This window comes from Gymnoscopelus microlampas (genome assembly GCF_963454915.1).
Source record: "Gymnoscopelus microlampas genome assembly, chromosome: 8".
NCBI classification, from domain to species: domain Eukaryota; kingdom Metazoa; phylum Chordata; class Actinopteri; order Myctophiformes; family Myctophidae; genus Gymnoscopelus; species Gymnoscopelus microlampas.
Window position 1 is genome coordinate 11,524,948 of NC_139945.1, and position 25,152 is coordinate 11,550,099.

Here is a 25,152-nt window from a genome sequence, read left to right on the forward strand (position 1 = left end):
ACATAAAACCACCTTTAGAAATGAGGTCGGCCTTGTTTACTGAACAAGCAGATTACGGAGGTTTAGGATCAGATGGGGTGCATGGCATGCAAATCATCAAATATCAAGGATTATTTTCCATCAAAGGAACATACGGGGAGCATACTGGCTGGGTAAAGTCAAGGGAGGATTATTGTGTTTAAAAATCGGTCATATCGTGACCCCCACCCCAGTTCATGCACACTCCCATTGTGGGCTGAGGACGGCGCAGGGACAGCTAACCAGGTGGAGAGAGACCAATAATGACTGCACTTCTTCATACAGTAGTACCAACAATTTACCACATGATTACAGAAAGAAATACGGTCCATATGTACCCAGACTACACACTTTCTACTTTCTATATCTCAGAGAGATATTTTATTTAACCACTTTCAACCAAACATAGCAGAACAAATAAAAAATAGCAGACCTACAAGCTTACAAGCTGTCACATTGTGACGTGTGGTAAGCTTGAAGATTGGCTATGGGATTTCCGTGGTAGATTGGCTATAGGTGTGTCCAGAGCCAAAGGTGTGCCAATGTGCAAGCATAGTCAACAGTATTGACAATGCACTTTCGCACACACTTAAATCTAACACACCCATTATTAATTTGCAGCTTCGCTGCTAACACCACAGTGTACTATAAGGTCAGTCATATGCTTCAGAAGGCAGGCACTGGCTACAACGCTTCTGTTCTGATACAGATGTGTGACTGTACCCTTATGCAGCCTGACATGTTTTTACCCTGCTGTAGTTTTTAATCTGAACCAGAAAACAAACTACAAAATCAGCCCTTTAAGTGGTTACATCTGTATTACTTTAACTACACACACACTTTACAAAATCAGCCCTTTAAGTGGTTACACCTGTATTACTTTAACTACACACACTTTTCCACCAAGGTAGCTGTCCTTGTTTTGTACCCAGCCCTCCACCAGACGGAGCTGTTTGGTTTTGTTTGACGTACCAATACCAGATCCATCTTCGGCAACTAAGGACTCCGCCAGCTGTTTGGCCTGGGCTAACCCTGGGATATTTTCCTCATCCTCCTTACCCTCCAGTGGGCTCACACACTGCCCGTTCTGAGTGACCGCAGCAGGGGCCTCCAAGGGCCCGTTGGTGGCCGGCTTGGGGGACACTTCTGCGGGGGCCGTGTCGGCAGCGGGGGCAGCAGTGTCGTCGTCAGCCTGGTCTGCTGCTGCGGGGGTCTCTGCGACAGGGGTCTCTGTGGTGGGGGGGGTCTCTGTGTCGGGTACCGTCGTCGCCGGGGCGTCCGATGACGCAGCGTTCTGCGCCTGAACGGCTTCATCGGCGTTGCTTTCGGTCAGAGTGTCCGTGGAGGATTCAGAGTTTTCGGCGGAGGTGTCTGCCGTTTCTGTAATGGGAAGAAGTGCGGCTGTCTTCATCTCCTTGTTGGCCTTCTGCTGCATGAGCTGCAGCGCTGCCATCTTCATGAACAGCAGGTATCTGGGATGGGAACGAACACACAAGAAGTCAGCACACCTCTTAAATAAAGAATTAGTTGATGTATTGAGTTCTCACACTGAAGACCCTGAGATACTGAACATGGAAGCTCCGGAGTCCCCCAGAGGGCAGCTGTACCTGTGTTCAACAAAGGCCTCGATGAGCTCTTGGCGCAGACAGGCCAGACGGTGGCGGTGCTGGCGGGGGAAGGCCTGGCGCTGGCACTCTGGAGGAAGCTCCTCCCCCTCCACGGGCAGGAAGTTCAGGTCAGGGGGGAAGGTACGCAGAAGGTCCAGGATGTAATGACGGCCATCGTTGCCGATGATGCCCTTACACTCCACTGAGGAGCACAGGTCCACCGACTCTTCCTTCTCATTCAACACACCATGTCTCTGGACCTGTGGAGAGATGGACACACAGCAGACAATAGAACAGCCAGTCAGGGGGCTCCACTGATCTCATTCCCCCCAGATTCGGCACAAACATGGGGATGAATTCATTATACTATTATGCCACCAAAAAGGTGGAATGCCCTACCAACCAGCCATCAAAAAGTGTGACTTCCTACCCTCCTTCAAAACCGCCATAAAAGACCACCTGCAACTGGACAAGTCTTCTAGCTAGCCAAAAGAAATTACCCCCCCACAATTTTTCTTTACTTATATTACTTTTTTTTATATACTTTTATTTTATTTATTTAAAATCCCTCAGGGCTTTTTGTGTTATCCTTTTAGCATTATTGTATAACTGTACTTTTTGCAAACGATTAATACAAATAAAGTATTCAATCAGGTACAGGAGACTGTGTCCATCTCTAATTAACTGCACTAGCATCTAATGGTTCGATCTCACCGATTGCGTCGAGTTCACTGAGATGCACCAGAGAGCCCAAAACTGTGTTGTTAAAACTATTTTAAGCCGATATACTTTGTTGTTCGTCAAACAGCAGAAATTAGTACATCTACAAGCTCACAACACGTCGTTGCGACGTGTTGTGAGCATGTAGTAATTTTTTAGATGTTGTTTTAGATGAGATGTTTGCCTATTTTCACAGAACGTCTGGCATATAGACCCTTTTCATGGCAGCCATATTGACATAAATAGCTGTGTATAGCTAGTTCCTGTACAGGTTGTAAACAATGGTACTAATTAAGGCTCTGTTAAAACCTAGTGTACTGGAGCAGTCCAGGCGCATACCACATACGCTGATAATCCAGCTCGACAGTGTCTCGCGGGTTCGACTCCCGATTCCGGCGACCTATTTTTGAACATTTTAATATCTGCCAAAAATAGGGACAAAAGGCAAATAACCACCAATATGCCAATCAGGCTCTGCTCACTGTAAAAGCATCTTTGGTTGCTTTGAATTAAATCATTTGTCAAAAGCAGAGTGTAAGTTTTGGGGGCTCCCTGACCTTCAGTGGTCTGCTGGTCTTCTCCAGCAGCTCCAAGTACTTGCTGTGAGACACCACCGTCTTGCCAAAGTCGATGGAGCCGTAGATGACGCTCTGCTCCTGCTCACGCTCCAGGATGCCCGGGATGATGGACTGCGCCGTGACGCGGTAGCCCCGGTAGTCCACCACCACCGTGCCCAGGGTGTAGAGGCCCTCCACGTCCACGGCCCCGTAGGCCCGCACGCCGTTCAGGTCGTTGGTGGGCGCCGCGTGGGCCGCGGCGTCGCCGCCCAGCTCGCGGTAGTGGTCGCGCACGTCAAAGCCCAGGCTGAAGAAGATGTTGTTCCAGATGAACATCTGCATGCGCGTCTCCTCGCCAGGGTTGATAGCCATCACGTTGCCGTCGATCACCGCCATGGCGCCACGCGTGGCCGCTGCCGCAAAATCGCTGTGGACCTGCAGGTGGAATAAGTAGCACATAAAAATAGTGAAAAAGATGATTATTTAAAAAGGTATGGAAGTTTGAAGGTGGCAGAGGTGGAGGGAATATAATCATACTTTTTAGGTGAGAAATATGCCAAGCTGTTGCTCAATATTGATTCATTTCACATTTACAACATCAAGTATAAAAGTTTAACAGAATTTGGGAGCTAGTATCAAAGTTTGTTAACAAAAAAAGTTTGCTAATAGGACCACAATGGAAACGAGTCCCCAGGACTTTTTTGTGTTATTTGTCATTTGTGCCTAAATGTTTGACTGTACCGTTTACATTCCTGACTAATAAAGTATTCAATCAATCAAAAACAGAATTTGGGAGCTAGTATAAAAGTTTGTTAACCCATTTAGACCTGAGGCCGATTCTAAAAACGCCTTCTAAATCCTGAAATTTATTAAAAAATTACAAAACATTATGTTGCTATATACTGTACATACAGTAGCAACAACTACCCCAAAAGGGGTTCCCGGATTGGAAGGTATAGTGGATCAAATGATTCCAAACAGAATTTGGAAACTTCCATGTAGCATAGTGGAGTCGATCTTGACACTAGTGACCAGTCTCTCTGACCAACCAGTAAGTCTGCAGTATTTCTGCGTCAGCTGGTATCGCCTCGATTGAGGTTCCAAGCAAGCTGAGGCGATAAAAAAAACTTTTTTTTTGCCAAATGGAAAATCAAAACCAATCAATTTGAGTTGGAACCATGCAGTGGAAAAGTGCCATAAGTGCTAATAAGTACCCATCTGCTGAACCAACACTGTGTGCAGTACCTTGAATATGGCTCTCTCCCTCAGCAGGCGTTCAGGCAGATTCTTTCTGGCCAGCTCTCTGGTTGTCTGCAGCTCCTCGTTCCAGTCTCTGGTCTGGAAGGTTGCAGTATCCAGTAGTAGAAATGAGCATTCATCAATATTTTGACATGGCATGTTGAACCACTTAAACCCTCGATAACTTAGTAAACAAACACTTAGTTAACCTGTGTCAGCTCTGTACTTGGTCAACTCTTTTATACTGCGTTATTTTCTTTTCTTATTTCAGAGTTATTTCATAATGCAGGAGTCTTCAACAGGGGGTCCAGGACAGGGGGGCACCAAATCTTTGTGTGACAGGATCTTTTTTTTTACATTAACCACTTGAACCCCTAGCATCCCTATTCTGAGGAGAACTTTAGCCGTTCTACAAGCTCACAACACGTTGTGAGCTTGTAGAACGGCTATTTTCGGCAAAGAGGTTTGGTGTAGAGCAGACTAAGTACAGAGTGAAACGTTTAAGTATTGACGGTTGAAGTGATTAAATGTCTGAAAATACACATTAACATGAATCCAACATACACTGATGATAGTGCTGTCAAACAAGTCTATGAAGCCATCTATGAAAAGGTTTAATCTGCAACACAGTTTTATACAATATGTAGTTGGGGGTCCCTGCTTCATCTCTCTCAGCTAAGGGGTCCTTGGCCTGAAAAACCTTGATGACTCCTGTCATAGTGCATGTTGTGTGCTTACCTGTCCAGGTATGTGCTCTTCGTAGCCCAGGCGGGAGGTGTAGGCGTCCTCCGCCCGGACACAGTCCATGGCGTGGTCCACCTGTGGAGCTGTCCAGCTGTACACCTGGAAGGGTGTGGCTATCCTTTCAAACGGGTGCCTCTGGACCCTAGAAACCAACAAGATATGGATCATTCTGACTGCTTGCTTTGTGTTTAGTGCATCCCACTCCCTTCTAAAAAATAAAAAAAAACTCTAGGCTGAATTTAACGGATTTAAAGCTGCTGCTAATCAAATGAATAATGGGTGTGTTAGATTTAGGTGTGCTCCAAAGCCATATGTGTACCAATGTGCTAGCATAGACAGCAGTAAGCTACTGTCAAACTACTTCTCCGAAGTGAGTGACAGCCACAACACTGGAGGGAGCAACCATGATATGTTTGTTCTAAACCCCAAAAATTGAGTACAAACATTGAGCCACCAAAATGTGGAATACCCTGACACCATCGATTAAAGGATGTGCAACACTGGTTTCTTTCAAAATTGGCCTGAAAAAAACATCAGGAGACCAAAGGTAAATGTAATTTTTCCATCTCTTTTGTACATAGTGTTTGTATTTTGTTGATGACATGTATTATTGTGTTAATTTTGTATGCTATGTTGATGAATTGAATACATAGGACCACAATTGAAACAAGTCTGCAGGACTTTTGTGTTATCCTTTTAGCTTTAATGTCTTACTGTACCAAGTGCCGTTCACATTTCTGACTAATAAAGTACTTAATCAATCAATCAGCAGTATTGTCAGTGCACATTAACGCACCGAAACCCAACACCCCTATTATAAATCTTATTAGCTGCTGATGTGCTGCTTACATCACGGTGTACCATAAGGTCAGCCTTATGCAGCCTGCCATATTTTTACCCTCAAACCAGAAAACTACAAAATCAGCCTCAAAGGGTTTCATCGCCCTTCAAAAAGACATTCTACAGAAGAACACGACCCACTGACAGGACGTGAGGGAGCAGTATCAAGGAGAAGGAAGCAAATTAATGCAGTGAGACGGAGAGGCCCTTGCCTTTTCTTCTGTAGGGCAGTGAAGTTCTTCTTGAACGCTGGACTGATCTGGCTGAGCAGCTCCACCAGAGAATGGCTCAGGAAGCTGGGGTTGGCTGGCTTGGGGTTGAAGGTGTAGGTCGTAGACCTGGAAAAACACAAACCATTATGAAAGCATTATTACGGTCTGGCTCTGCAGGAGCCTAGCTGTCTATTTTTTCCACACTTTTTGAAATATTTAACTTTTATTTTATAATGGACGTCAACAAGACTCGAGCAGAAACCTTGCCCAAATTGAGTCAGGCGTCATACATACATGTATATGCGTCATAATAAACGGCTGATATCACGTTCCCATGTGGATCCTGAGATCCACATGATTCAATTTCAATCATTTATTTTGTATAACTTTAACCATCCACTTTGTGCCTTGTGTCATAGAATGCCTTTTTATAGCTTTGAGCTCATTTAAAAAATGATCTCAGGTCAACTTACACTGAAAAGAAAGTTCTGCAAATAGCAAGAGCAATACAAGGACAAGAGCAAGCGTACGTAGAGAAGCATACTAATTAGCACTAGAGGTCATGGCCACCAGATGTCAGTGGAGGTGGGTTTCTTAGCAACAAACACTATCAACTGCTCCAGGAACAGAGTCGTATTTCTGTGCACTATAATGCAACGCAATTCACATTCAAAGTGAACCACTGTACAGTAAGTAGCCTTGAGAACCCACAGTTCCAGAGCCATAGGCCAGGAGACTATCTCCTGTTTCACATTCACTGAAACTTCGGCATATGACGGGTGTTGAAAAAAAGCAGATCTGCAAAGCTCACGATGCGCTGTGAGCTTGTAATTTCATTCTTTTTCGAAGGTGAAAGTTGTTAATGGTCTCAAAGTGGACGTAGAATTTAACTGGCATAATACAGAGTAACATGGAGGTTGGAACTTTGGACTGACTGGTTGAGGTAGAAGCCACGCGTGGAGGCCGTGACGCTGATGTGCCGTTCCTCCACTGTCACCATGTACAAGTACATGAGGTCACCGTGCATCTTCCTGTTGCCGGGCGGCGGGTTCCAGCCGCTCATGGTAAGGACCTTCAGGCACTGCATAGGCTGGTGGGACAGGAGAAAACATGAGCTCAAAGCAAGTCTTTTTACAGTAAAGCCGGTTATTCACCTTGATTGAAAAATGCTCACACTTTTGCATAAATGTGACCAGTTTTGTGAGCAATTAAAACATTTTCTAGTGTAGGAATAGGGATGGGTCAGAATAATCCACTAGGCCTCGTACACAGTTAAAACACTCGACGCATGCTTTACGCATGCTTCATGGGGGGCTGAAGCCGTTTCAATTCATTCCCTATGGAAGTCACGTGGTTTTGATGCGCTGACTTGTCGCAGGGGAGGAGGGGTGAAGCCATGAAGCCATGTGACAAGTCAGCGCATCAAAACGGGATCGGGTGGGTGTGTCAGTGGTTAATTACAACAGCTGCCATTGATTGTGATTCTGTCCTCTGTTTGTATACAACACATATATCAGACCTGATGAAGACCCATTCGGGTTGAAATGTTGTCAACTGACTACATTTTTCTACTGGGAGCTGAGACACAGTGTGCGGACTTCCCTTCCTTCTCCAGTGTACGTATCTTAGTTCAGCACCTGTACATTTTGGCTGTGGATGTGAGTGCTTCCCTTTAGACTCTATTTCTAAGCCAAAGCTTCACATTTCTTCACATGAACTAATACTTCCTCCCGTTTACCTTCCAATCTTTGTTCAGTGGCTGGAGGGGCACCAGGGGGCGCTCTTTGCTGCCAGGGAGGATGTGCTCTGGGGGCGTGCAGTCGATCTGCTCCAGCTCACTGCCCTTCTTCTTTCGCTTTCCACTATCTGCAAGTACCAGCCATGGAGGACCGTTAACGTACATGTACATGACATACCATACATCACTGGTTCTCAAACATTTTCGTGTCAAGGACCCCTGAAAAAGAAAAGACTCCCGCACACTGTCTTCACATGCAATTAAAAGGTGTTAATGGGAAACAACATCGGTTATCTTTTGGGTATACATTTTTGCGGACCCCCCATCTGAAAACGTTTTGTGCCAAGGACCCCCGAACAGAAGATTGTTTTAAAAAATTCAAAATTATTCAAAAGTTTCCAAACATTTTCGATATGATTTAAAAAATATGAGAATAGCCAATCAACAAGCTCACAATGCCTCGCAGTGCGAGTCGTTATGAGCTTGTAGTTCGGCTATTTTCACAACATTGATCTGTAGGGACAGAGCTCAGAGCTTGTTAATATTTATTGATAATGAGCACCTTATCGATCCTGCTTATTGATCCGAGCTTTTATCGAGCCCACTATTGAGCACCTCTTCAGGAAACAATACCCTTCCTCTTCGCCTTGTCTGCTTGTTGTTAACTAGTTGTACGAACTCTTATTTTATTATTGCATTGTCGATTGCATTGTTTTAGCTCTTGCTCATTTGATTTAGCTATTTGTCTTATCTGTTTTAAGTAGGTAGCTGATATATTGCACTTAGCACTAGGTATACTCTTAGTTGCTTGTTATAGCAGAAAATGCACTTAGGACTTCTGGTGATTAGTAGTTTTGTTCCCTACCTATGTTGAATGCACTTATTGTAAGTCGCTTTAGATAAAAGCGTCTGCTAAATGACTGTAATGTAATGTAATGTAATTGATATTGCTCTATTATTTTGTGGAAAGACAAATTCTGAACAGAACCTGTATCTTTTTTTATTGGCCAGTTGTGACTGTGAGTTTGTGGCTGACACCAATCTAAAATTAAATGAAGATGGCAAAAGTAAAACCAAACAATGCCTATCATTAAAACAACCATTCATTAATGTGCAATAAGTGTTATGGATTTTTATTATGAATAGTAATGTAATAATTACTATAACATCTCCATGTCTCTTCAGCTCTTTATAAACAAAAAAGTGTTTTTCTTTGTTTTAACCAAAATATATCACTTGCGCTACATTTTACTAGGGCCTTCAAATACAATACCTTTCTAACAGACAGAAGGACATTTTTACTTTTGGAAAATAAAATTGAAGAAATTGTTAACTGGTTAATATGTGTACTGTCACATTAACACATTAACTGCCAGAGGTATTTCTGAATATTTCTAGCCAGTGCCAAAGATTTTTCATATCTTCGATAAATCATATCTCCTTGGTCTTTGGGTCAAATTGAAAAAAAAAAAAAAAAAAAAAAAAAAATGTTTTAGTTCAAGTAGATCTACGCGATTGGCACGTGGCGGCTATAAATAGGTTCGCGTAGATCTACGTGATTGGCAGCTAATGAGCTCATAGCGCGGCACTCGGTGCCGCGCTATGAGCTTGTAGATCTGCTATTTTTGGATAGCCAAAGTATAAAAGGTTAAAATTATTGTGATGCTATATTCACACATTTTGCTGGGGACCCCCTGGAACCCCCCCAAGGACCCCTGGGGGTCCCCGGACCCCACTTTGAGAACCAATGGTTTAGACTTCGTCATGGGCTTCTATACCCGATAACAGGTTCGACAAGCCCAAAGCGTATTGATACCCGGGTCTCGATAGATTCAGAACCGGGTTGGACCCGGACCCGGTTTTCGAGCTCCATCCCTATATTCATATGTGGATCAGAGTCAAACAAAAACATTTAATGCCTCAACTTTGGAGGGGTTGCGGCCTAAAAAGTTTGGGAATCTTTGGTTTAGGAGACACACACACACCTCCCAGGTCTCCATCGGTGAAGAGGCTGAGGAAAGACAGAGAGTTGCAGTCCACTCCATTGTAGGCGTCTGAGGGGTCCAGGCTTTTCAGCAGGTCTCTGATGTGACGCACGTGGATGCGGGCCTCACGCACTGTGTAGGGCTCTGGAGAGCAACAAAACAAACACACCCGTTATTCACTCATCGCACCGTGTAGGGCTCTGAAGAGCAACAAAACAAACACACCCGAATATTCTCACATCTCACCGTGCAGACCTCTGGCAGAGGAAACACTTTCAAAGAGACGTAATTTGATACAGACTGAAGGTTCTGAGGTCAAATTTCATGACTTTGTGAGGACTTAACCCTGCAGCACTCTCCACATGGATAAAACTAAATAAAATCTCACGACTGAAAAAATTTGTATGGCCAAGTCCAATTATGCTATTTGTTAAACCGTATGAAAGGAGCCCCCCACACAATAATGTCAAATTATGATGTTTTAGTAATGATTTTCCTGCTGTTCTACATACTGCTAACCAGATCGAGGCTTCAACCTTTGCTTATATGAAACATCCGAGACCATTAAGGTTTTATGGAAGATACTTCTGAACATATTTCTGGTTTGACCATGCACTTCAAATGCTTTAATCTTAAAATAATAACCGAAAATAGCTCATCTCAAGCTCTCAATGCGTCAACACGATGTAGATCGGCTATTTTGCCTGTGCAACATACTGGCTTAAGTTCTATAGTATGGAATCCAAATGACTGCAGTCAGTTGTGGCGACTGAGAACTTGAATCCATGAGTGCAACTTTTTTTCGGCTTTGTTCAAATTGGCAAGACTTGGCCAAAGTTCTCTGAGAACAAATCTGTGTTACAACCGTGGCTCTGCTGTCTTCTGACTGTGAGAACTGCCACTATTTATACTGTGTCGGAACGGTCTGTGATTTGACCACTGATCTCTCTGTGGCAGCGGTGGCCTAGTGGTTAGAGGGGCGGCCTTGATACCGGAAGGTCCCTAGTTCGATTCCCCAATTCATCACATCAATCATGAATCACCGCTGAATAGCCCTTGAGCAAGGCTTCCATGCAGGGTCCGGCTGGAAACAAGCTTCGTGCTTAGTCCGACACCCTGGGTAAACAACAAACTTTGCTTTGCTTTGCTGTTCGTTTACATTAACCTCCGATGTTCTTTGACACACTTTCGTAGCAGATCTAGCAGATCTACAAGCTCATAGTGCCGCGCTATGAGCTTGTATATCTGCTATTTTTGAATAGCCAAAGCTAAGTGGTTAAAATTATTTTGACGCCATGTTAACTAATTTTGCTTGGGACCCCCTGGTACTCCCTCAAGGACCACTGGTTGAAAACCACTGTTCTAGAGGTTTGTATCTCCTAACCTCCTCTGACAACCTTTCTTCAAAACTGTCCATGATACGTTGCTGACAGATTGTGGAAATAAAACCATTAAAAAAAAAATCATGAATGCAATGCAGTGCCTGACCAATCACACACTATGTTCACATAAGTGTCTCAGTGGTGCAAGAACTGCTGAACGAACTTCGACAAGCCACTACAGCTTTTGTGTTGTGACACATACCGGTATTGATTTCCTTCTCACTGGTATGATTGGTTAAATGGCAATTGTTTTATTTTAGTCTTTTTTGTTTCATTATTGACATTTTCCGCTTTTATTTTTGTGAAGCACTTTGTGACTCTGAATGTCTGTGAAAGCTGCTCTACAAATACATTTGACTTGCACTGCGTTCGTTCATTTGTCCAAATCTAATGACGTCGTTTTGTTCTTATTGAACTGCCGAAACTAAAAAGAAAGTATGCTGCAGGGCTTTGCAGCTGCATAAATGACAAATTACAACCAGACAAAAGAAAAGGCCTTTGTACCTTCAACCACCTTGAGCAGGGATCCCTCCTGCAGACCTTCTATGGACTTGAGCTCAGCAAAGTTGTCCAGCACGTTGCCGTCCAGCTGCAGGGAGAAGCATGTGCGGTGGCAGGTGTCCTCACGGTCCATCAACACCTGGTGGATCTCCTGAACCATCTCCTGAGGAGACACCTGATGGACACGCATGGATTAAAGCAAAATAAAATCTCACGAATGAAAAATGGCCAATAATCTGTGATTTGTGAAACAGCGCGAAAGGAGCCCCCCACACACTAGCGTTGTGTTTCATAAACAATTAGCAGAATATGTAAAATGCTGATGTTTTTTTTGCAGACTGCTTTAATGAAATATCTGAGATCGTCAGGGTTTTCTGGAGGATTGAATATTTATTCTAGTCCTGGGCCGTGGCGTGACGGTCCAGGCACCCTAAGGCTGCAATGCCAGCCTGACAGCGTGTTGCGGGTTCGACTACCGTTCCCGACCACCATTGCTGCGCGTCACCGCCCCATCTCTCTCCCCATTTCATGTCAGCCTACTTTCCCTATCCCTCTCTAAATAAAGGCATAAAAAGCCCCCAAAAAATAAATAATTATAATAAAAATAATAAGAATATGTATTCTATCACTAGTCTTTAATCTTAAAATAAATAATAAGAGAAAATAGGCCATCTACAAGCTTACAACGTGTCACGCTGAGACACATTGTAAATATGAGGTTTCCACCAAACAGAGACGAAATACAGTATAGCTAAAATCTAAAATGACAGATGCTTTCCCGGTTTTAATGGGTTCCAGGTGGTTTTCACAAGGTTTAATCAACAACTATGTCTGACTACTATGTCTTAATCTCCTACTACTTTGTTATACACAGGGGGCATTTATTTTGGGATTCCGATTCTGATTAATTCACCCAAAAACTATATATTTTCCCTAATTGTCGTTTGTGCCATGAGTACATCTAAACAGAACATGAATATTATGCAACGATAAAGCAACGCAATTTTTATTCGGAATGAGGTCGGTTTTCACTTCATCTTATCGTTAGTCCCCTGGTGTGCAATGACCTTAGTGTTTTTCCACACCTTTACAACATTATGGAAAAATTATCTTTGATTTGATGTCATGATTTAAAGAAAAACACATTACATGCTTCTAAAGGAAACGTCAAGGACAAAAACACAATAAATCCAGTGACTTAATTCCATTGTGGTCCCATCAAAGTAACACTCATAGTGACCTGTAAGTCAAAGGGTTCAGCGCTGGGGGCTTGGATCTTGACAGTGAACCCGGTGTCCTGGATCACGATCACTTCCTGTTCATTAGAATCATCGCCGTCTGTCTCACCACTTCCATCTTGCTTGTCCGCCTCCTCTGTGTGCTCGTGATGTCCGCCGCCATTCACCATGACTGTGCCGGCGCTGTGCCCTGAGGTCCAACAAACAAACATGCAATCAGTGTGGAACTTGGCATCCGACAGACACAGGAAATCATCCGATCCAGCATAAGATCGCCCTCAAACAAGTTCCTATTCAGGCCACCTCATCCTTGAATCTGAAAGCATGACACATGGTTGAGAAATCAGTGTCAAGAAATGCTCTTTGGCCTTCAGAGCTGTAGAGTAGTTCAACACCATATCATCCACCACAGTGCTGCCAGGCAGGCAGGCAGCTAGGTTATACACACACAGAGAACCTACAGTAGATGACCTTACCTGATACATTGTGAAATATTGATAAACGGGAGGAGCGAAAACAACAGAGCACAGCTATGGTGGCAGGCAGCGCCCTCTTCAGTTCTAAGTTCTAACATAGAATAACTACATCACACAGAAAAGAGTCTTTTTGATTTTGAGACAGAAACTGAAACGCCACGATAGCAAATTCATCGGTCATAATAAACTACTACTCTAATTAACATAGGTCTACCTCAATGTTGACAGAGGCATACTAATTATACCTGAACATTTTTATGCAAACTTCAAGCCATCACACACACACACACACACACACCCAAACGACTGAATGCAATAATAGTGGCTCTGAGGGAGAGGCAGTGGCTATGATGACTAATAGCAACTTGTCTGTGAGTTGAAGGGAAAACCGTCCTATAATTCCAACAACTACAATCAAGTTCATTAGTCATTTTAGGAAATGTTGTCATTCACAGTGCAAGGAAGGTGCTCAACTGGTCTAGTGTCAAAACTGTGATTAATATTCATATTCTATGAATGAAATCAGCACAATGACTAAAACCAAGCTAGTGAACAAAGGGCCCACATCAACATGTTGTGAGTAACCACATTGTTGGCAAATCTACCGAGGAGGACTGAGATACTGTAGAAAAACTACAGTATGCAAACTCACTGAGATATATCATTCATTTCTTCACATTAACCAAACATCTGTTCATATTCTTTTTATTTCTTCCATTGCTAAATCTCTCTCAAGTAACAGTCAAGGCTACAAGGAAATGTCTAGTTGGCTTCCCACCAGCCGGGCAGACATGCGAACAGAACACCCACGACAGAGCCTAGCCTAGCATGTGGGGGGTGGGGGGGTGGACAACTGTTTTCTCTTGTAGGGGGACGACAACGGGCCGACCGCCAACATGTCCTTGTGCACCATGCATCAAGGGTAATGGTGTCATGGTAAAGGGTGGGGTCTAACAGCTGGTCCAAAGGCAGGAAGGTGTTTGGAAAAAAGGCTGTGCTCTGTACATCACGTACAATAGCCTTAATCCATTAACACCGGGAAAAGCATCTGTCATTTTAGAAAGTAACCACTTTAACCATATTTTATACTTTGGCAGATATACAAGCTCGTAGTGCTGTGCCGTGCCACGAGCTCGCAGATTGCAATCTTTTTGAAAAACTTGAATATACATATTTTTTAAAGCAAACATTTTTAACTAAAATCTTTGTTTCTGGGGATTCTATAAATGTCTTCTAAATCTTAACAGTTTTTTGGGGGAAAAACGTGCTATATATCAGTAGTTCTCAAACTTTTTCATGTCAAGGACCCCCAAAATGATATGTACTTGTCCGCCCCCCCCCCCCCCCCACCCCCTCTCAAAATATTTCGTTCCAGGGACCCCCAGAAACAAAGATTTCAGTAATTTTGTGTGTGTGTGTGTGTGTGTGTGTGTGTGTGTGTGTGTGTGTGTGTGCGTGTGTGTGTGTATATATATTTTTTTCTCCCCAAAGATTTGTACACATTTTCACTTTTTTTTTTAGCTTGTATAACTGCTATTTTTGAATAGCCGAATAAATCTAAAATGACACAGATGCATTCCCGGATTGAATGGGTTAAAGCACACACAAGGGACAGACAGAGTCAGGTGTCATCTGTTGCAGAAGTCTTTTGTTTGGTTTTTCCCTTTCAAAGTGACTTGAAATGCTGACATATAATCAACCTGCCTTTCAAGTCCTGAAGCCGGAAGTGATCATCACGATTAGTTTCCCATGAGATAATATCTTTCTCCGACAGTGACATAGTGATTCAAGAAACCAATTGCTTTTTAATCAGGTCAATAGGCCTACCCAAATTTTCTTTTTAGAATATATAAACAAACACACAATAGACTTCTTTGGAAGTGAGCTGGGAAGGTATTGCTTGGAGCAGCTCTGGGCTCCCTAGGCTGGCAGAGGGATTGTAGCGCCCAGGATTACTTAGACAATTGGCACTGGGTGAAAAGGGGTTGCAAAATCGTGGGATAAAAAAAATGATAGAAAAAACTGTGGATATGAGGTTTATTGTACTGTATGTACAGTGTCGGCCAGCCCAGCATACACAGTGGTAAACTGTCTGTAAATTACAATCACTTGCACTCAACTCACACAGAAGGACTGGTCAAATACCTCTGCGTCATTATTGACTTTAAATTTGGAGGCCCAAATTCAGAATCTGAAATGTCGTAAAATCTTTATAATTTAAGCAATATTGCCAGAGTTTGACAGTGTTTTCTCTGTCAGGTTTTCATGGTTTAATTACTAGCAACTACCTTCCTGGTCTAACTGAGTTACAAACTGTCCAGAACTCGACCAGATGGAGAGCACATATTACACTCATTTTGAAGTCCCACTGCACTGGTTGGTTGCCAGTTAGTTTTAGAATCAATTTTAAGATCCTTTCATTGGTTATTAAATCACTAAATGGCAATGCACCTGGCCACAGTATTTAACTGAGATGTTTTGAAGGTATGAGTCCAGAAGAACCCTTAGATCCTCAGACGCTGGTGTCTTAACTGTTCCAAAGGATAGAACAAAAAGGCTGTGTTAGCAGCACAACATAAGTTATACGTTATTCCATCCATTTTCACGCCAACTGACAAATCTAACAGAGAGAGAGATAAACCAGGTGCTAAAACGTAGATTGATGCTTCTAGGATCAACGGCAACCAAAACTTGAGGAACAGGAAAGCTCTGAAATCAAGGTACTTTAATCATGTCTACAACATTTTAAAAGCCAACATGTTTCGACTGGTCTTCATCAGGGCCCATTCTTGCCCTGATGAAGACCAGTTGCTAAAATGTACACATGATTAACATACTGTACTCTACCATTAAAAAAACGTTCTATTCATTAGTTTCTGAATTGCAGCTTTAAGGAGAACGTAGCTAAAATGTGTTTTCATGAGGGATCTATTTAAACAGGAGGGTAACTCACACAGCATCCAGCGCTTACAGTATGACCATTCAGTACACTGAAAACAAGAGACCAACGTGACAACATACTGATCCTGCAGCCTATTGCAAAATTGCTCCAATTAGTCCCACAGCCACGAATGAGAGTACAAATGCCTCTATAGGAGCTACACAGTATAACGCCTGAATGCTAATTTAACTCTGAGTACTAATGAAGCCAGGTTACTTTTTTTGTTACAGTACAATTGGTTAAATTAACACTCGTAATTTAAAACACTAGTACTTTACTGTGTAGCATACGTAGGTGGTGATAACAACATACTTCTTGTATTCTGATTTATTCTGATTTACCTAGGCGTCTGTATTTCTTGGCACAATGGAGTATAAAACAATAATGTTTGTTTAAATTATCTCAAATCTTAAGGGTGCTGCTGGAACAAACGACGATTGACATCACTGAAAGATCCTCTCAAAATAAAAACAAAAAGTAGGTAGCTTAATTTACTTTAGTTCAATACAAGGCCAAAAATACTTAATGCAAAACAGAATCATAGCAGGTAAGGATTATGAAAACATTCTGAGCCTGCCAAGTGAATCATTACAGTGTTGGTTGGTTTGTGCCAGTGTCATCTAATGGTCACAGTAAAGCTAGAAAAACATGGTTTTGGCCAAGTCACCAAAGCAGAAAGCATGGCATGAAAAGGAGATTGGGCCAGTCAAGGAGTGGCAGTGAACTGTGAAAAGAATGTCTGCAACCACAGTCAAGTGAAGTAATAACAACCAACCGTTTGACCCACTGCCCTACAAAATACATACAGTAAGTCACTTCATAACTGACAAACAACCATGTCCACTCCAAAAGTCACTTGTTCAATGCTCTTGTTAAGTAACACAAGTTCGGTGTATGGTATAATAAACTACAGTAGACAGAACATAAATGACTAGAAGTCATTTTCAAAAACAGACAGGCTCAGTCGAACAACTCAGGCTTGACAAGTAAAATATTAATCAGAACACACACAACTAACATAGTGAGGCCTTGGTCATTCAGTCACACTCCTCCTCTATACAGTAGGTCTCCTGAGGATGCAGTTCCCCTTCCCTCCAGCAAGGCAAGGGGTCTTTCGGGGCACTGGGTCAAGGAAAGATTAACAAAAAAAACTAAACAAGAATAGGATACTACAGTACAGTCTAGAGGGAAAAGTCCAGAATACCTGTCAAATAACACCAGACATCACTACAATAAGTGATGTTTCCCCTGTGATGATGGAGCTATAATTCTAGACCCTAAAACCTTTCTCAGAAGAACCAAACTTCAACTCAGAACTGTTTTTAATCCAAAGAGGTCAGCCACCCTGACACTTGCAGTACACACTAGCTCAGTGGTTTTAGAACTTTTTGTTTGCTCAAGGCACAACAATGGGCTGGTCAAAATCTCAAGGTACACCTGCATTCATAGCAAAAATAGCACATTTACAAGCTCAACTCATGATGACACATTTTGACTCGAGTTATGAGCAGATTGTCTATTTTGTAGATTTTTGTAAATGAGTGTGTCTGTGCCTCGGTTGGCACACTGGAGTTGATTGGAACTACTGCTCTAGCTAGTTGAACTCTACACCAAAGCATTAGTTCAGTTCACTCCCTGTCCATGTCCCGCTTTGACTACAGATTAATTAATCCAGCCAGCCAGCCAACCAGCCATCCATCCACACAACGCAGGACCATGGACCTTGAAATGAGGACTGTAGGGACCATGGCTGCTGCTATGGAAACATCACCAAGGCCACACAGCTCTGTGGAATCAATGGACGACAAGACAACAAGGCCTTTCTGGAACCAGAGATTTGTTGCACCACAAGATGGCATCCTGCTGTTGTCCTCCACCACCACCACACAAAGAGCAGAGTGTGGCTGACTGCACAGTCATGCAGCCAGCCAGTTCCATAACAACACAACATGACTAAGATTTGTTTTTCAGGTTCATTTTCTAAAAACAATTCAAAACGATTCTCACCCTGAGGGCCGGAGCCCACTGGTGGTGGGCCGTGAGGATATTACAAGTGATATTAACACAGATGGGGTGGGCTGTGAACACTTGAGAACCACTGTTCTATAAGGTATTCCATTTTTATTTGTGCCCACTAAAGCTATAGTTAATGCCCTGATCAGAATCCATAAACTCTTATTTTGTCTCCATAAAAGTGTATAGACAGCATGCAGTCTTAACTAAACAAGTCTCATTGCATAAGGCAAAAGTCAAGTCTATACTATCTTAGACTATACTAACATGATATATAGACAGAATGGTTAAAATACCATGAAGCTTTAAAAGCACCATGAAGCTATAATGTATGCATGGAAAAAATAAGAGCCACATGTTTGCCAAGCCCTATAGACAAAGAATAATGTAACCTTCCTTGAGTCTTATCTGGTCTGGAAGACTGCAGGAGCAGAGATTAACTGAGGCTGTCCGTTCACCCCACATGAACATTAAGCCCTTAAACCCACTAAATGTCTCCCCTCGCCCCAATCTGTCTGACCTCACTGACCTCACAAGTTCAACAGTAATGACAGTCCAACCTAACAGAATCCAAAGAACATCACTTCCCATGACAATATTAACCTATCACTTATTGGCATGCAGATGGAGGGGATACCATATCTAATATTTATGCCTTGGTATTTGGTATTTAGTAATGTGAAAAAAGACTGTAGCACTTACTATGATTTCCAAGTAAATGCATGAGATTATTACCATGTAGGTTTGAACATAAAATGATGTATAGGCTATAGTATAGGCTGATACTCCAATGATAAGTGTTATCAATGTGTTCATAATAATAATAACCAATCTAATAACTTCAGTAAACACACACACACACAGGAACAATTATCTGACACAAGTCACAACACTACAACTAATCACACAGTGTGTGCCATTTCAATGATCTACATGTGAAACTGAAAGTGAAAACAGTTTAGAGAAGTGAAATGTTATTAAATAAAACAGAGATTCATCAATGCATTAAGCACTTAACCCCTATTCAAAGCAGATCTGCAAGCATGAGCTTGTATATGCAATTTCTGAAAATATTGGGGACATTTTTTAAACATTTTTAATTTCAATATCAATATCAGCCAAAAAATAGACACTAGGTTCCAAGTGGAACTCCTAACATCACTTCTATATCGACTCAATGTGAGGCATCAAAACAGCGTTGTTTCCATCATCTCCTTACCTTTACACAGTGTGTTGTTATTATTATGTTATGTATGTACAGTATGTATGCATGATGCTATAACCTTCTGTCTCTGCTGTACATGATCACCATCAAACACACTTCCCCTTCCGGGTCGCAGAGCATTCCATCTGATCACAACCCCGATAGGAGGGGGGGAACTCAAACACACCGCGGTGCGTCATGTAACCAAACCACCCTGCACCCCTAAATGACCCACTTAACCGTCCCTACGGATCATTTAACGTTTTTAAACAGAGTCCCCGAATTAACGAGTCTTCCCCCGTCACCTGACAGCAGACAGAGCCATGTTTATAGGTTCTAACCGACACCAACCCCCCTTGTACCGAAGGTCTCAGTTGTGAGCTTCCACTGAAGGTGACCTTCAGTTCAACCAACCGCTCTGTCTCTGCACGCTGACAACATGTGTGCGTCATGCGCGTCACAGACAGCGCACTGTGCATGTAACATGCGTGTTATGAAATTTCAATTGCGCCAGTTAATTGGCCTAAAACAACAACATCGATTCCATGCTAACTTAACTAGCACCCACCAGCTGTCATGCAAGTATGGTCTCCCTCCCTCCCCCTCTCAGATCTAACAAGTGGTGCAGTCTGTCTGGGTAATGATGAATAATCATTATCAATCCATTAATGAAATAAATCAATAGATCTGCTGAATGATAAGTCATATTATTATAGTGATCTGGTAGCACAAACAGGTCTCCTCTCTCTCTCTCTCGGTTAGCCGGCTGCTACCTTAGCAACATGCTAACACAGAGTTATGGTGCAAGGTGGAGTGAGTGAATGGTGGACCTGGTGACTTCTACTGTTGACCACAAAGACATCATCATTTATACCTCAGAGGATCAACACAGCTCACCCAGACCTCACCACACAGCAGGACACACTGTGCTTTACGCATTTTACGCACTGACACAAAAGGAATCGGGATGCATTTATTTGCAGAAAATGAATGAGCCACGATGGGACCATGAAGAAGAAGGAGTGCATGAACACCATGATCCAAGCTTCAAGTTCAACTAAGGATGCGCCGCCGCTTGCCGACAAAGAGCAGATCTACAAGCACTGCACAAGGCATCGCATCCACGACGCCTTGGTATCTGTCATCTTGCACGCTTGTAGATCAGAGCTCTTGTCGTGCAAGCAAGGCAAGCAACACCCTAGCCGGTTTTGTAAGTGATCAAACCCTCACAGACAGACAGTCAAGGGTGTGTTATAACCTGGCTCACCGCAGCAGGAGGCGCATGGGGGATCCTTCACTACCATGGTGGTGGTGGATTCTTTAGATCCTTCTCCATCAGAGCTGGGATCCACCGGGCTGCAGCTCGGCACAGACGCGGGGATGTCATCTGTCTTGCTCACCATGGTGGTCGGCGTCTGTCAGTCAGTCAGTGTGACCGTAATACAGCGTCGGTAGGTTTAGGTTAGGCAACAGACAAGCCCGTTGCGCAAAAAAAGAACTGGTCCAAAGTGTTCCTAAACTAGCTGTTATCCAGAGACACGGGGCAGGAGGGACTGGAAGAAGGAGAGATTATAAAAACAAGTGTGTCAGTGAGGAAGGACAGTGCTATACGCTGATCACACGTGGTTCCTCCTCCTCCTCCTATTGACCTCTTTGCCTTTGCGTCTCCATGGTTCTGGTTCCTCCCCCTCAGAACGTCTGCGGACGGCGAGCGAGAGGAGACAAAACGAACGCACGCGCTACAGCACTGTTTCCCAAGCACTGGGTCGGGACCCATTTGTGGGTCGCGGGCCGATTTTTGTGGGTCACTAGTAAATATCCCTTTATTTTTTTGTTTCCTACATTTTGTTATTATTATTTCAAAACATTTCCCCCCAAAAAATCCTAAAAAATGTAGAATTTTTCATAAATTAGGAACAAATTCAATGTTTTTTCAAAATCATTTCATGAATAAATTAAAATTCCATACATTTGAAAACAAAATGTGTTTTCTAATTCATGGCATTTTTTAAAACATCTTTTAAACATCTTTCAAACATTTAATATTTAAGAATTAGTGAAAATAGCTCAACAAACTCACGACGTGTCGTGACGTGTTGTGAGCGGAAATTAAGCATGAAACACAGGATAGGTAGCTACAGGTAAACAGTAGAGAGATAAGACTTGAAAATATATAATAAGAGAGACAGGCAGACTGACAGACAGACAGACAGACAGACAGACAGACAGACAGACAGACAGACAGACAGAGATAGATAGATAGATATTCCTTCCCACTCCTATGGGAAGGAATATCGTCTCTGTCTGGTGGAAACCACCCAAACTGTTTCTGTGTCCAAAACTGTTACTTTTCAGGATTCCAATTAAAAAAAGCAGATCTAAGCAGATCTACAACTCGAAATAATACAATTGTGTGATGCTGTATAGTCAATTGGGCATTAATTTGCAAAAAATCACAAAACGTTAGAATATGGAGATAATATAATAATAATACATTGAGGAATGTGTCACCTTAGATAAGAATTAATTACCGCAGAGTGATTAGAGTAACTGATTTGTGCTTAACCTTTGCTACACTGGCCTACATTTGTTTGCCTCTGGCATTTTAAATCACACTAGATAATCCCTTCTAATACTTACACTAGTAGCCTATATACTCAGGTCCATTCACAGTGTTAAGGCCCCTGCATGCTACCAAATGAGGAGATCACCCTGTGATAGGGTGATCGCCTCATTTGGGGCCTTTAATCTGCCCATAACAATATTTCATTTGAACAGTGTTTACTGGTGGCATTCTAGCAGAACCCTGATGTGTGCACCACCAGTATTGTGATCATTATGACAATGGTCATTTGAATCATGCAGTCTTATGCAAAGGTTTAAATGTAATTTGGATAGTTTGTTATTTCGACAGATGCCAGGTCCATTTGTTGACCTGGCATCCTAAGTTTCAATGTATAGATTGTTTTATATTATACTGTTTAGACTGATGCTAGGTTATTGGTTTACTTTTGATCCTAGATTATTGAGGTCCGTGAGGTCCGTGAGGTCCGTCCGTCCGTCCGTGTGTGTGTGTGTGTGTGTGTGTGTGTGTGTGTGTGTGTGTGTGTGTGTGTGTGTGTGTGTGTGTGTGTGTGTGTGTGTGTGTGTGTGCATCGCCCTCTCCATCTGTGAACAGCTAATCTCCGGCACTGTTGGCTTGTTTTATCTCTAGTTTGACTTCATGTTATATGTGTCTTTGTTTTCCTTGTTTCTTTCTCTATTCTATACCCTTATGATTCTTGTCTTGAAACTGCATAGAATTGGGAGCTTGTACAAAATAGAATTTCAACCACACTTTTGCATCTGTAAACTTGTGAAGTGACTTAAAACTTAAAAGATTTATCTTTAAGGCTTTTCTTTTTGGTCCATTTCACCTTTCACATACAGTATCTCTGCATATTTGTATAATGGAATGCTTTAATTGCTTAATTGCTTTAACACATAGAAATGGCACTGAAACACAAGTGCTTAGAGTGTTTAAATATTATGCTGGAATATCATTTGTAAATACAAAGAACAATATAACAACGGTTAGCCAATCCTCCATTTTATTCAAATTATGTGTACAGATCGCTATAGGAAGTTAACACAGTATATGCGGTAATCAAACAACAGCTTATGTTCAACCAAGGACCAGATTTAAAGAATCTTTCTACACATCATTATTGTATATGAAACCAGGAGGTGCCATACTGCGCTATTGCTGGAGACAATATTCCCAAAAAAAGAAAGTGTTTTACGGTATCAAATAAAATGCAATATTCTTTTAAAACGTAAAATATATTTCAAGGCCTGTTCAAGTTAGATTACTCATCATAAAGATAGATAAGAAAGAGGCTTTCATAACAATGGAAGACATTATCTGCAGATGCGAGTGAAATACCTAACACTTCCCTGCTATGCTGTCATATAGTGTGTGACATACGTTATGCTGTGGAAATGTGAAAAAGCAAATCTGGGAGAGTAGAATTAGTTTGCCTAGTAGTTTAGATACAGTAGTTATGGAAAAGATAAACTGGTGTTGTCATAACTAGCGTTGTGACGTGTTGTGGTAGGCTGTTAACATTGTAAAAAGGTGGTGGATGCTATGGACAAAGTCACCTCACATCCACTTCATTTGCCTCATGACATGTCTTTGTGTATGATGCATATGTATTTGTGTCGGACTAACCTACTGTCTGTAAAGCAAATTACCTCTGGAGAACATTAAAGTTTCACCCAACCCCACCCTACCCCTACTACCTGATGTTTGCTTAGCCCAATGTTCCCTAACCCCCTAACCCCAACTCTATGTCTTTCCACACCAGTGGTTCTCAAAGGTCCAGGGACTCTCTGGGTTCCTTTAGGGGGTTCTAAATTGACCCTTACAAGCCTGTAACTCTGACAGTATACAAAACCTTTGGTTCCATTTGTTTGCTGTCAGAGTTAAGGGCGGTCCTTGAAATGTAAAGTTTGAGAACCACTGCGCTAGACAGTGGGAGCAGAGGGTTGAGGGAACATAGAGCTGAGACAATAGGGCTGATGACCCCCCACCCTATATACTGTGTCTTGAAGCATAACAGTCTAAATGCAGGATCCCTCCAGAAGAGGGGAATTGTTGTATTCAACGAGACAACGTTGTATTCCTGCTATTATTTGTCTCTAAAAGCTGGAGGAGGAATAGTGCACACTGTCATTTAATGGTTTGCCTTTAAAGAGACATCAACTATAAATAACAACTAATACCTCTTTGATTTCGCCTATAGCCTAGGCAACAGTGATGATTACCATCAAGACGACTTCAAGCATAACTTTATGCAAATACACTTGTTAAACGCAAAATATCCTCTATTCTTCAGCACTTCAAGCAATCCATTTGACAATTGATAAACATACGTATACTCGTAATGAGCTAAACAATCACAACAAGTTAAACAAGCATTAAGCATAATGTTGTGTAAAATTAATATCCCACAGCCTGTTGTACCTGGTGGTGACTATTGACTTAATAGTGATGTGTAAATAAATATATTGATGTGAGATTATTTTGTATAACTTAAGTTACACAGCTGAAAAATAATGATAGGCCTAAATACATAACTTTGAAACCAACCTATTACACTACAGTGCATACTTAGCGTAAGGTACCATTCCCAGCACTTAATCACAGTTAAATCAGAACTAAATAGAAGTTGGCTCATTTCAGTGTTACCAACTGTAATAATTGATGGTTACACTTATATTTGGATATTTTGGCTCAATTGCAAACAGATTTTCCACACAATACTAAATGCATTCTCATAGCAATGCACTACACCTGCAAATATCAGGTCATACCCTGTGAGAGAAAACCAATATGCACATCTCAATCATTCTTATAAAACTTGTTCTGAACTAAAAGGACACCTTTTATATAAATGCTATCACTCTTCACGTTGTCTGCTATAGGCTATTTCTCAGTGCAGGAACTTAAAGGTATAGGGAAAGAGATATTTTTTGGTTAAAGATTAAAGCACTATATTCTGATAGTCCTCATTGCTATAGAGAGGGGGGGGGGTTGCAATTTTTCAGCCAATCAGGAGAGAGTACCCATTTATCCGTTTCAATGTTATACTGTTCCAGTTCCAATTTGATCGGCTCATTTCTTTGTGTCACCACTTGCCACACGACTTGGAAGGATCTGTATCCTAGTAATTCTCTCCTGATTGAATAAAAT

The 25,152-nt window shown here is 42.1% G+C and overlaps 1 protein-coding gene across 3 annotated transcripts in view; it reads right to left on the minus strand.

Moving 5' to 3' along the window:
• cluha (clustered mitochondria (cluA/CLU1) homolog a) overlaps positions 1 to 21,061 on the minus strand; it is a 35,005-nt gene extending 13,944 nt beyond the window's left edge. The window contains exons 1-12 of one of the 3 annotated variants that reach the window (XM_084065053.1): positions 20,683 to 21,061; positions 12,784 to 12,971; positions 11,547 to 11,718; positions 9,661 to 9,804; positions 7,676 to 7,803; positions 6,873 to 7,027; positions 5,938 to 6,063; positions 4,880 to 5,027; positions 4,148 to 4,240; positions 2,903 to 3,337; positions 1,626 to 1,885; positions 991 to 1,490 (exon numbers count right to left, since the gene is read on the minus strand). In XM_084065053.1, coding sequence (XP_083921179.1) covers positions 991 to 1,490; positions 1,626 to 1,885; positions 2,903 to 3,337; positions 4,148 to 4,240; positions 4,880 to 5,027; positions 5,938 to 6,063; positions 6,873 to 7,027; positions 7,676 to 7,803; positions 9,661 to 9,804; positions 11,547 to 11,718; positions 12,784 to 12,971; positions 20,683 to 20,818 — 2,485 coding nt within the window. In that variant the 5' untranslated portion in view covers positions 20,819 to 21,061. Of the gene's footprint in view, positions 1 to 990; positions 1,491 to 1,625; positions 1,886 to 2,902; positions 3,338 to 4,147; positions 4,241 to 4,879; positions 5,028 to 5,937; positions 6,064 to 6,872; positions 7,028 to 7,675; positions 7,804 to 9,660; positions 9,805 to 11,546; positions 11,719 to 12,783; positions 12,972 to 19,430; positions 19,521 to 20,682 lie in introns of those variants that run through there. The other 2 variants (XM_084065054.1, XM_084065055.1) reach the window with 2 other exon arrangements.
• Between the last annotated feature and the right edge of the window lie 4,091 nt (positions 21,062 to 25,152).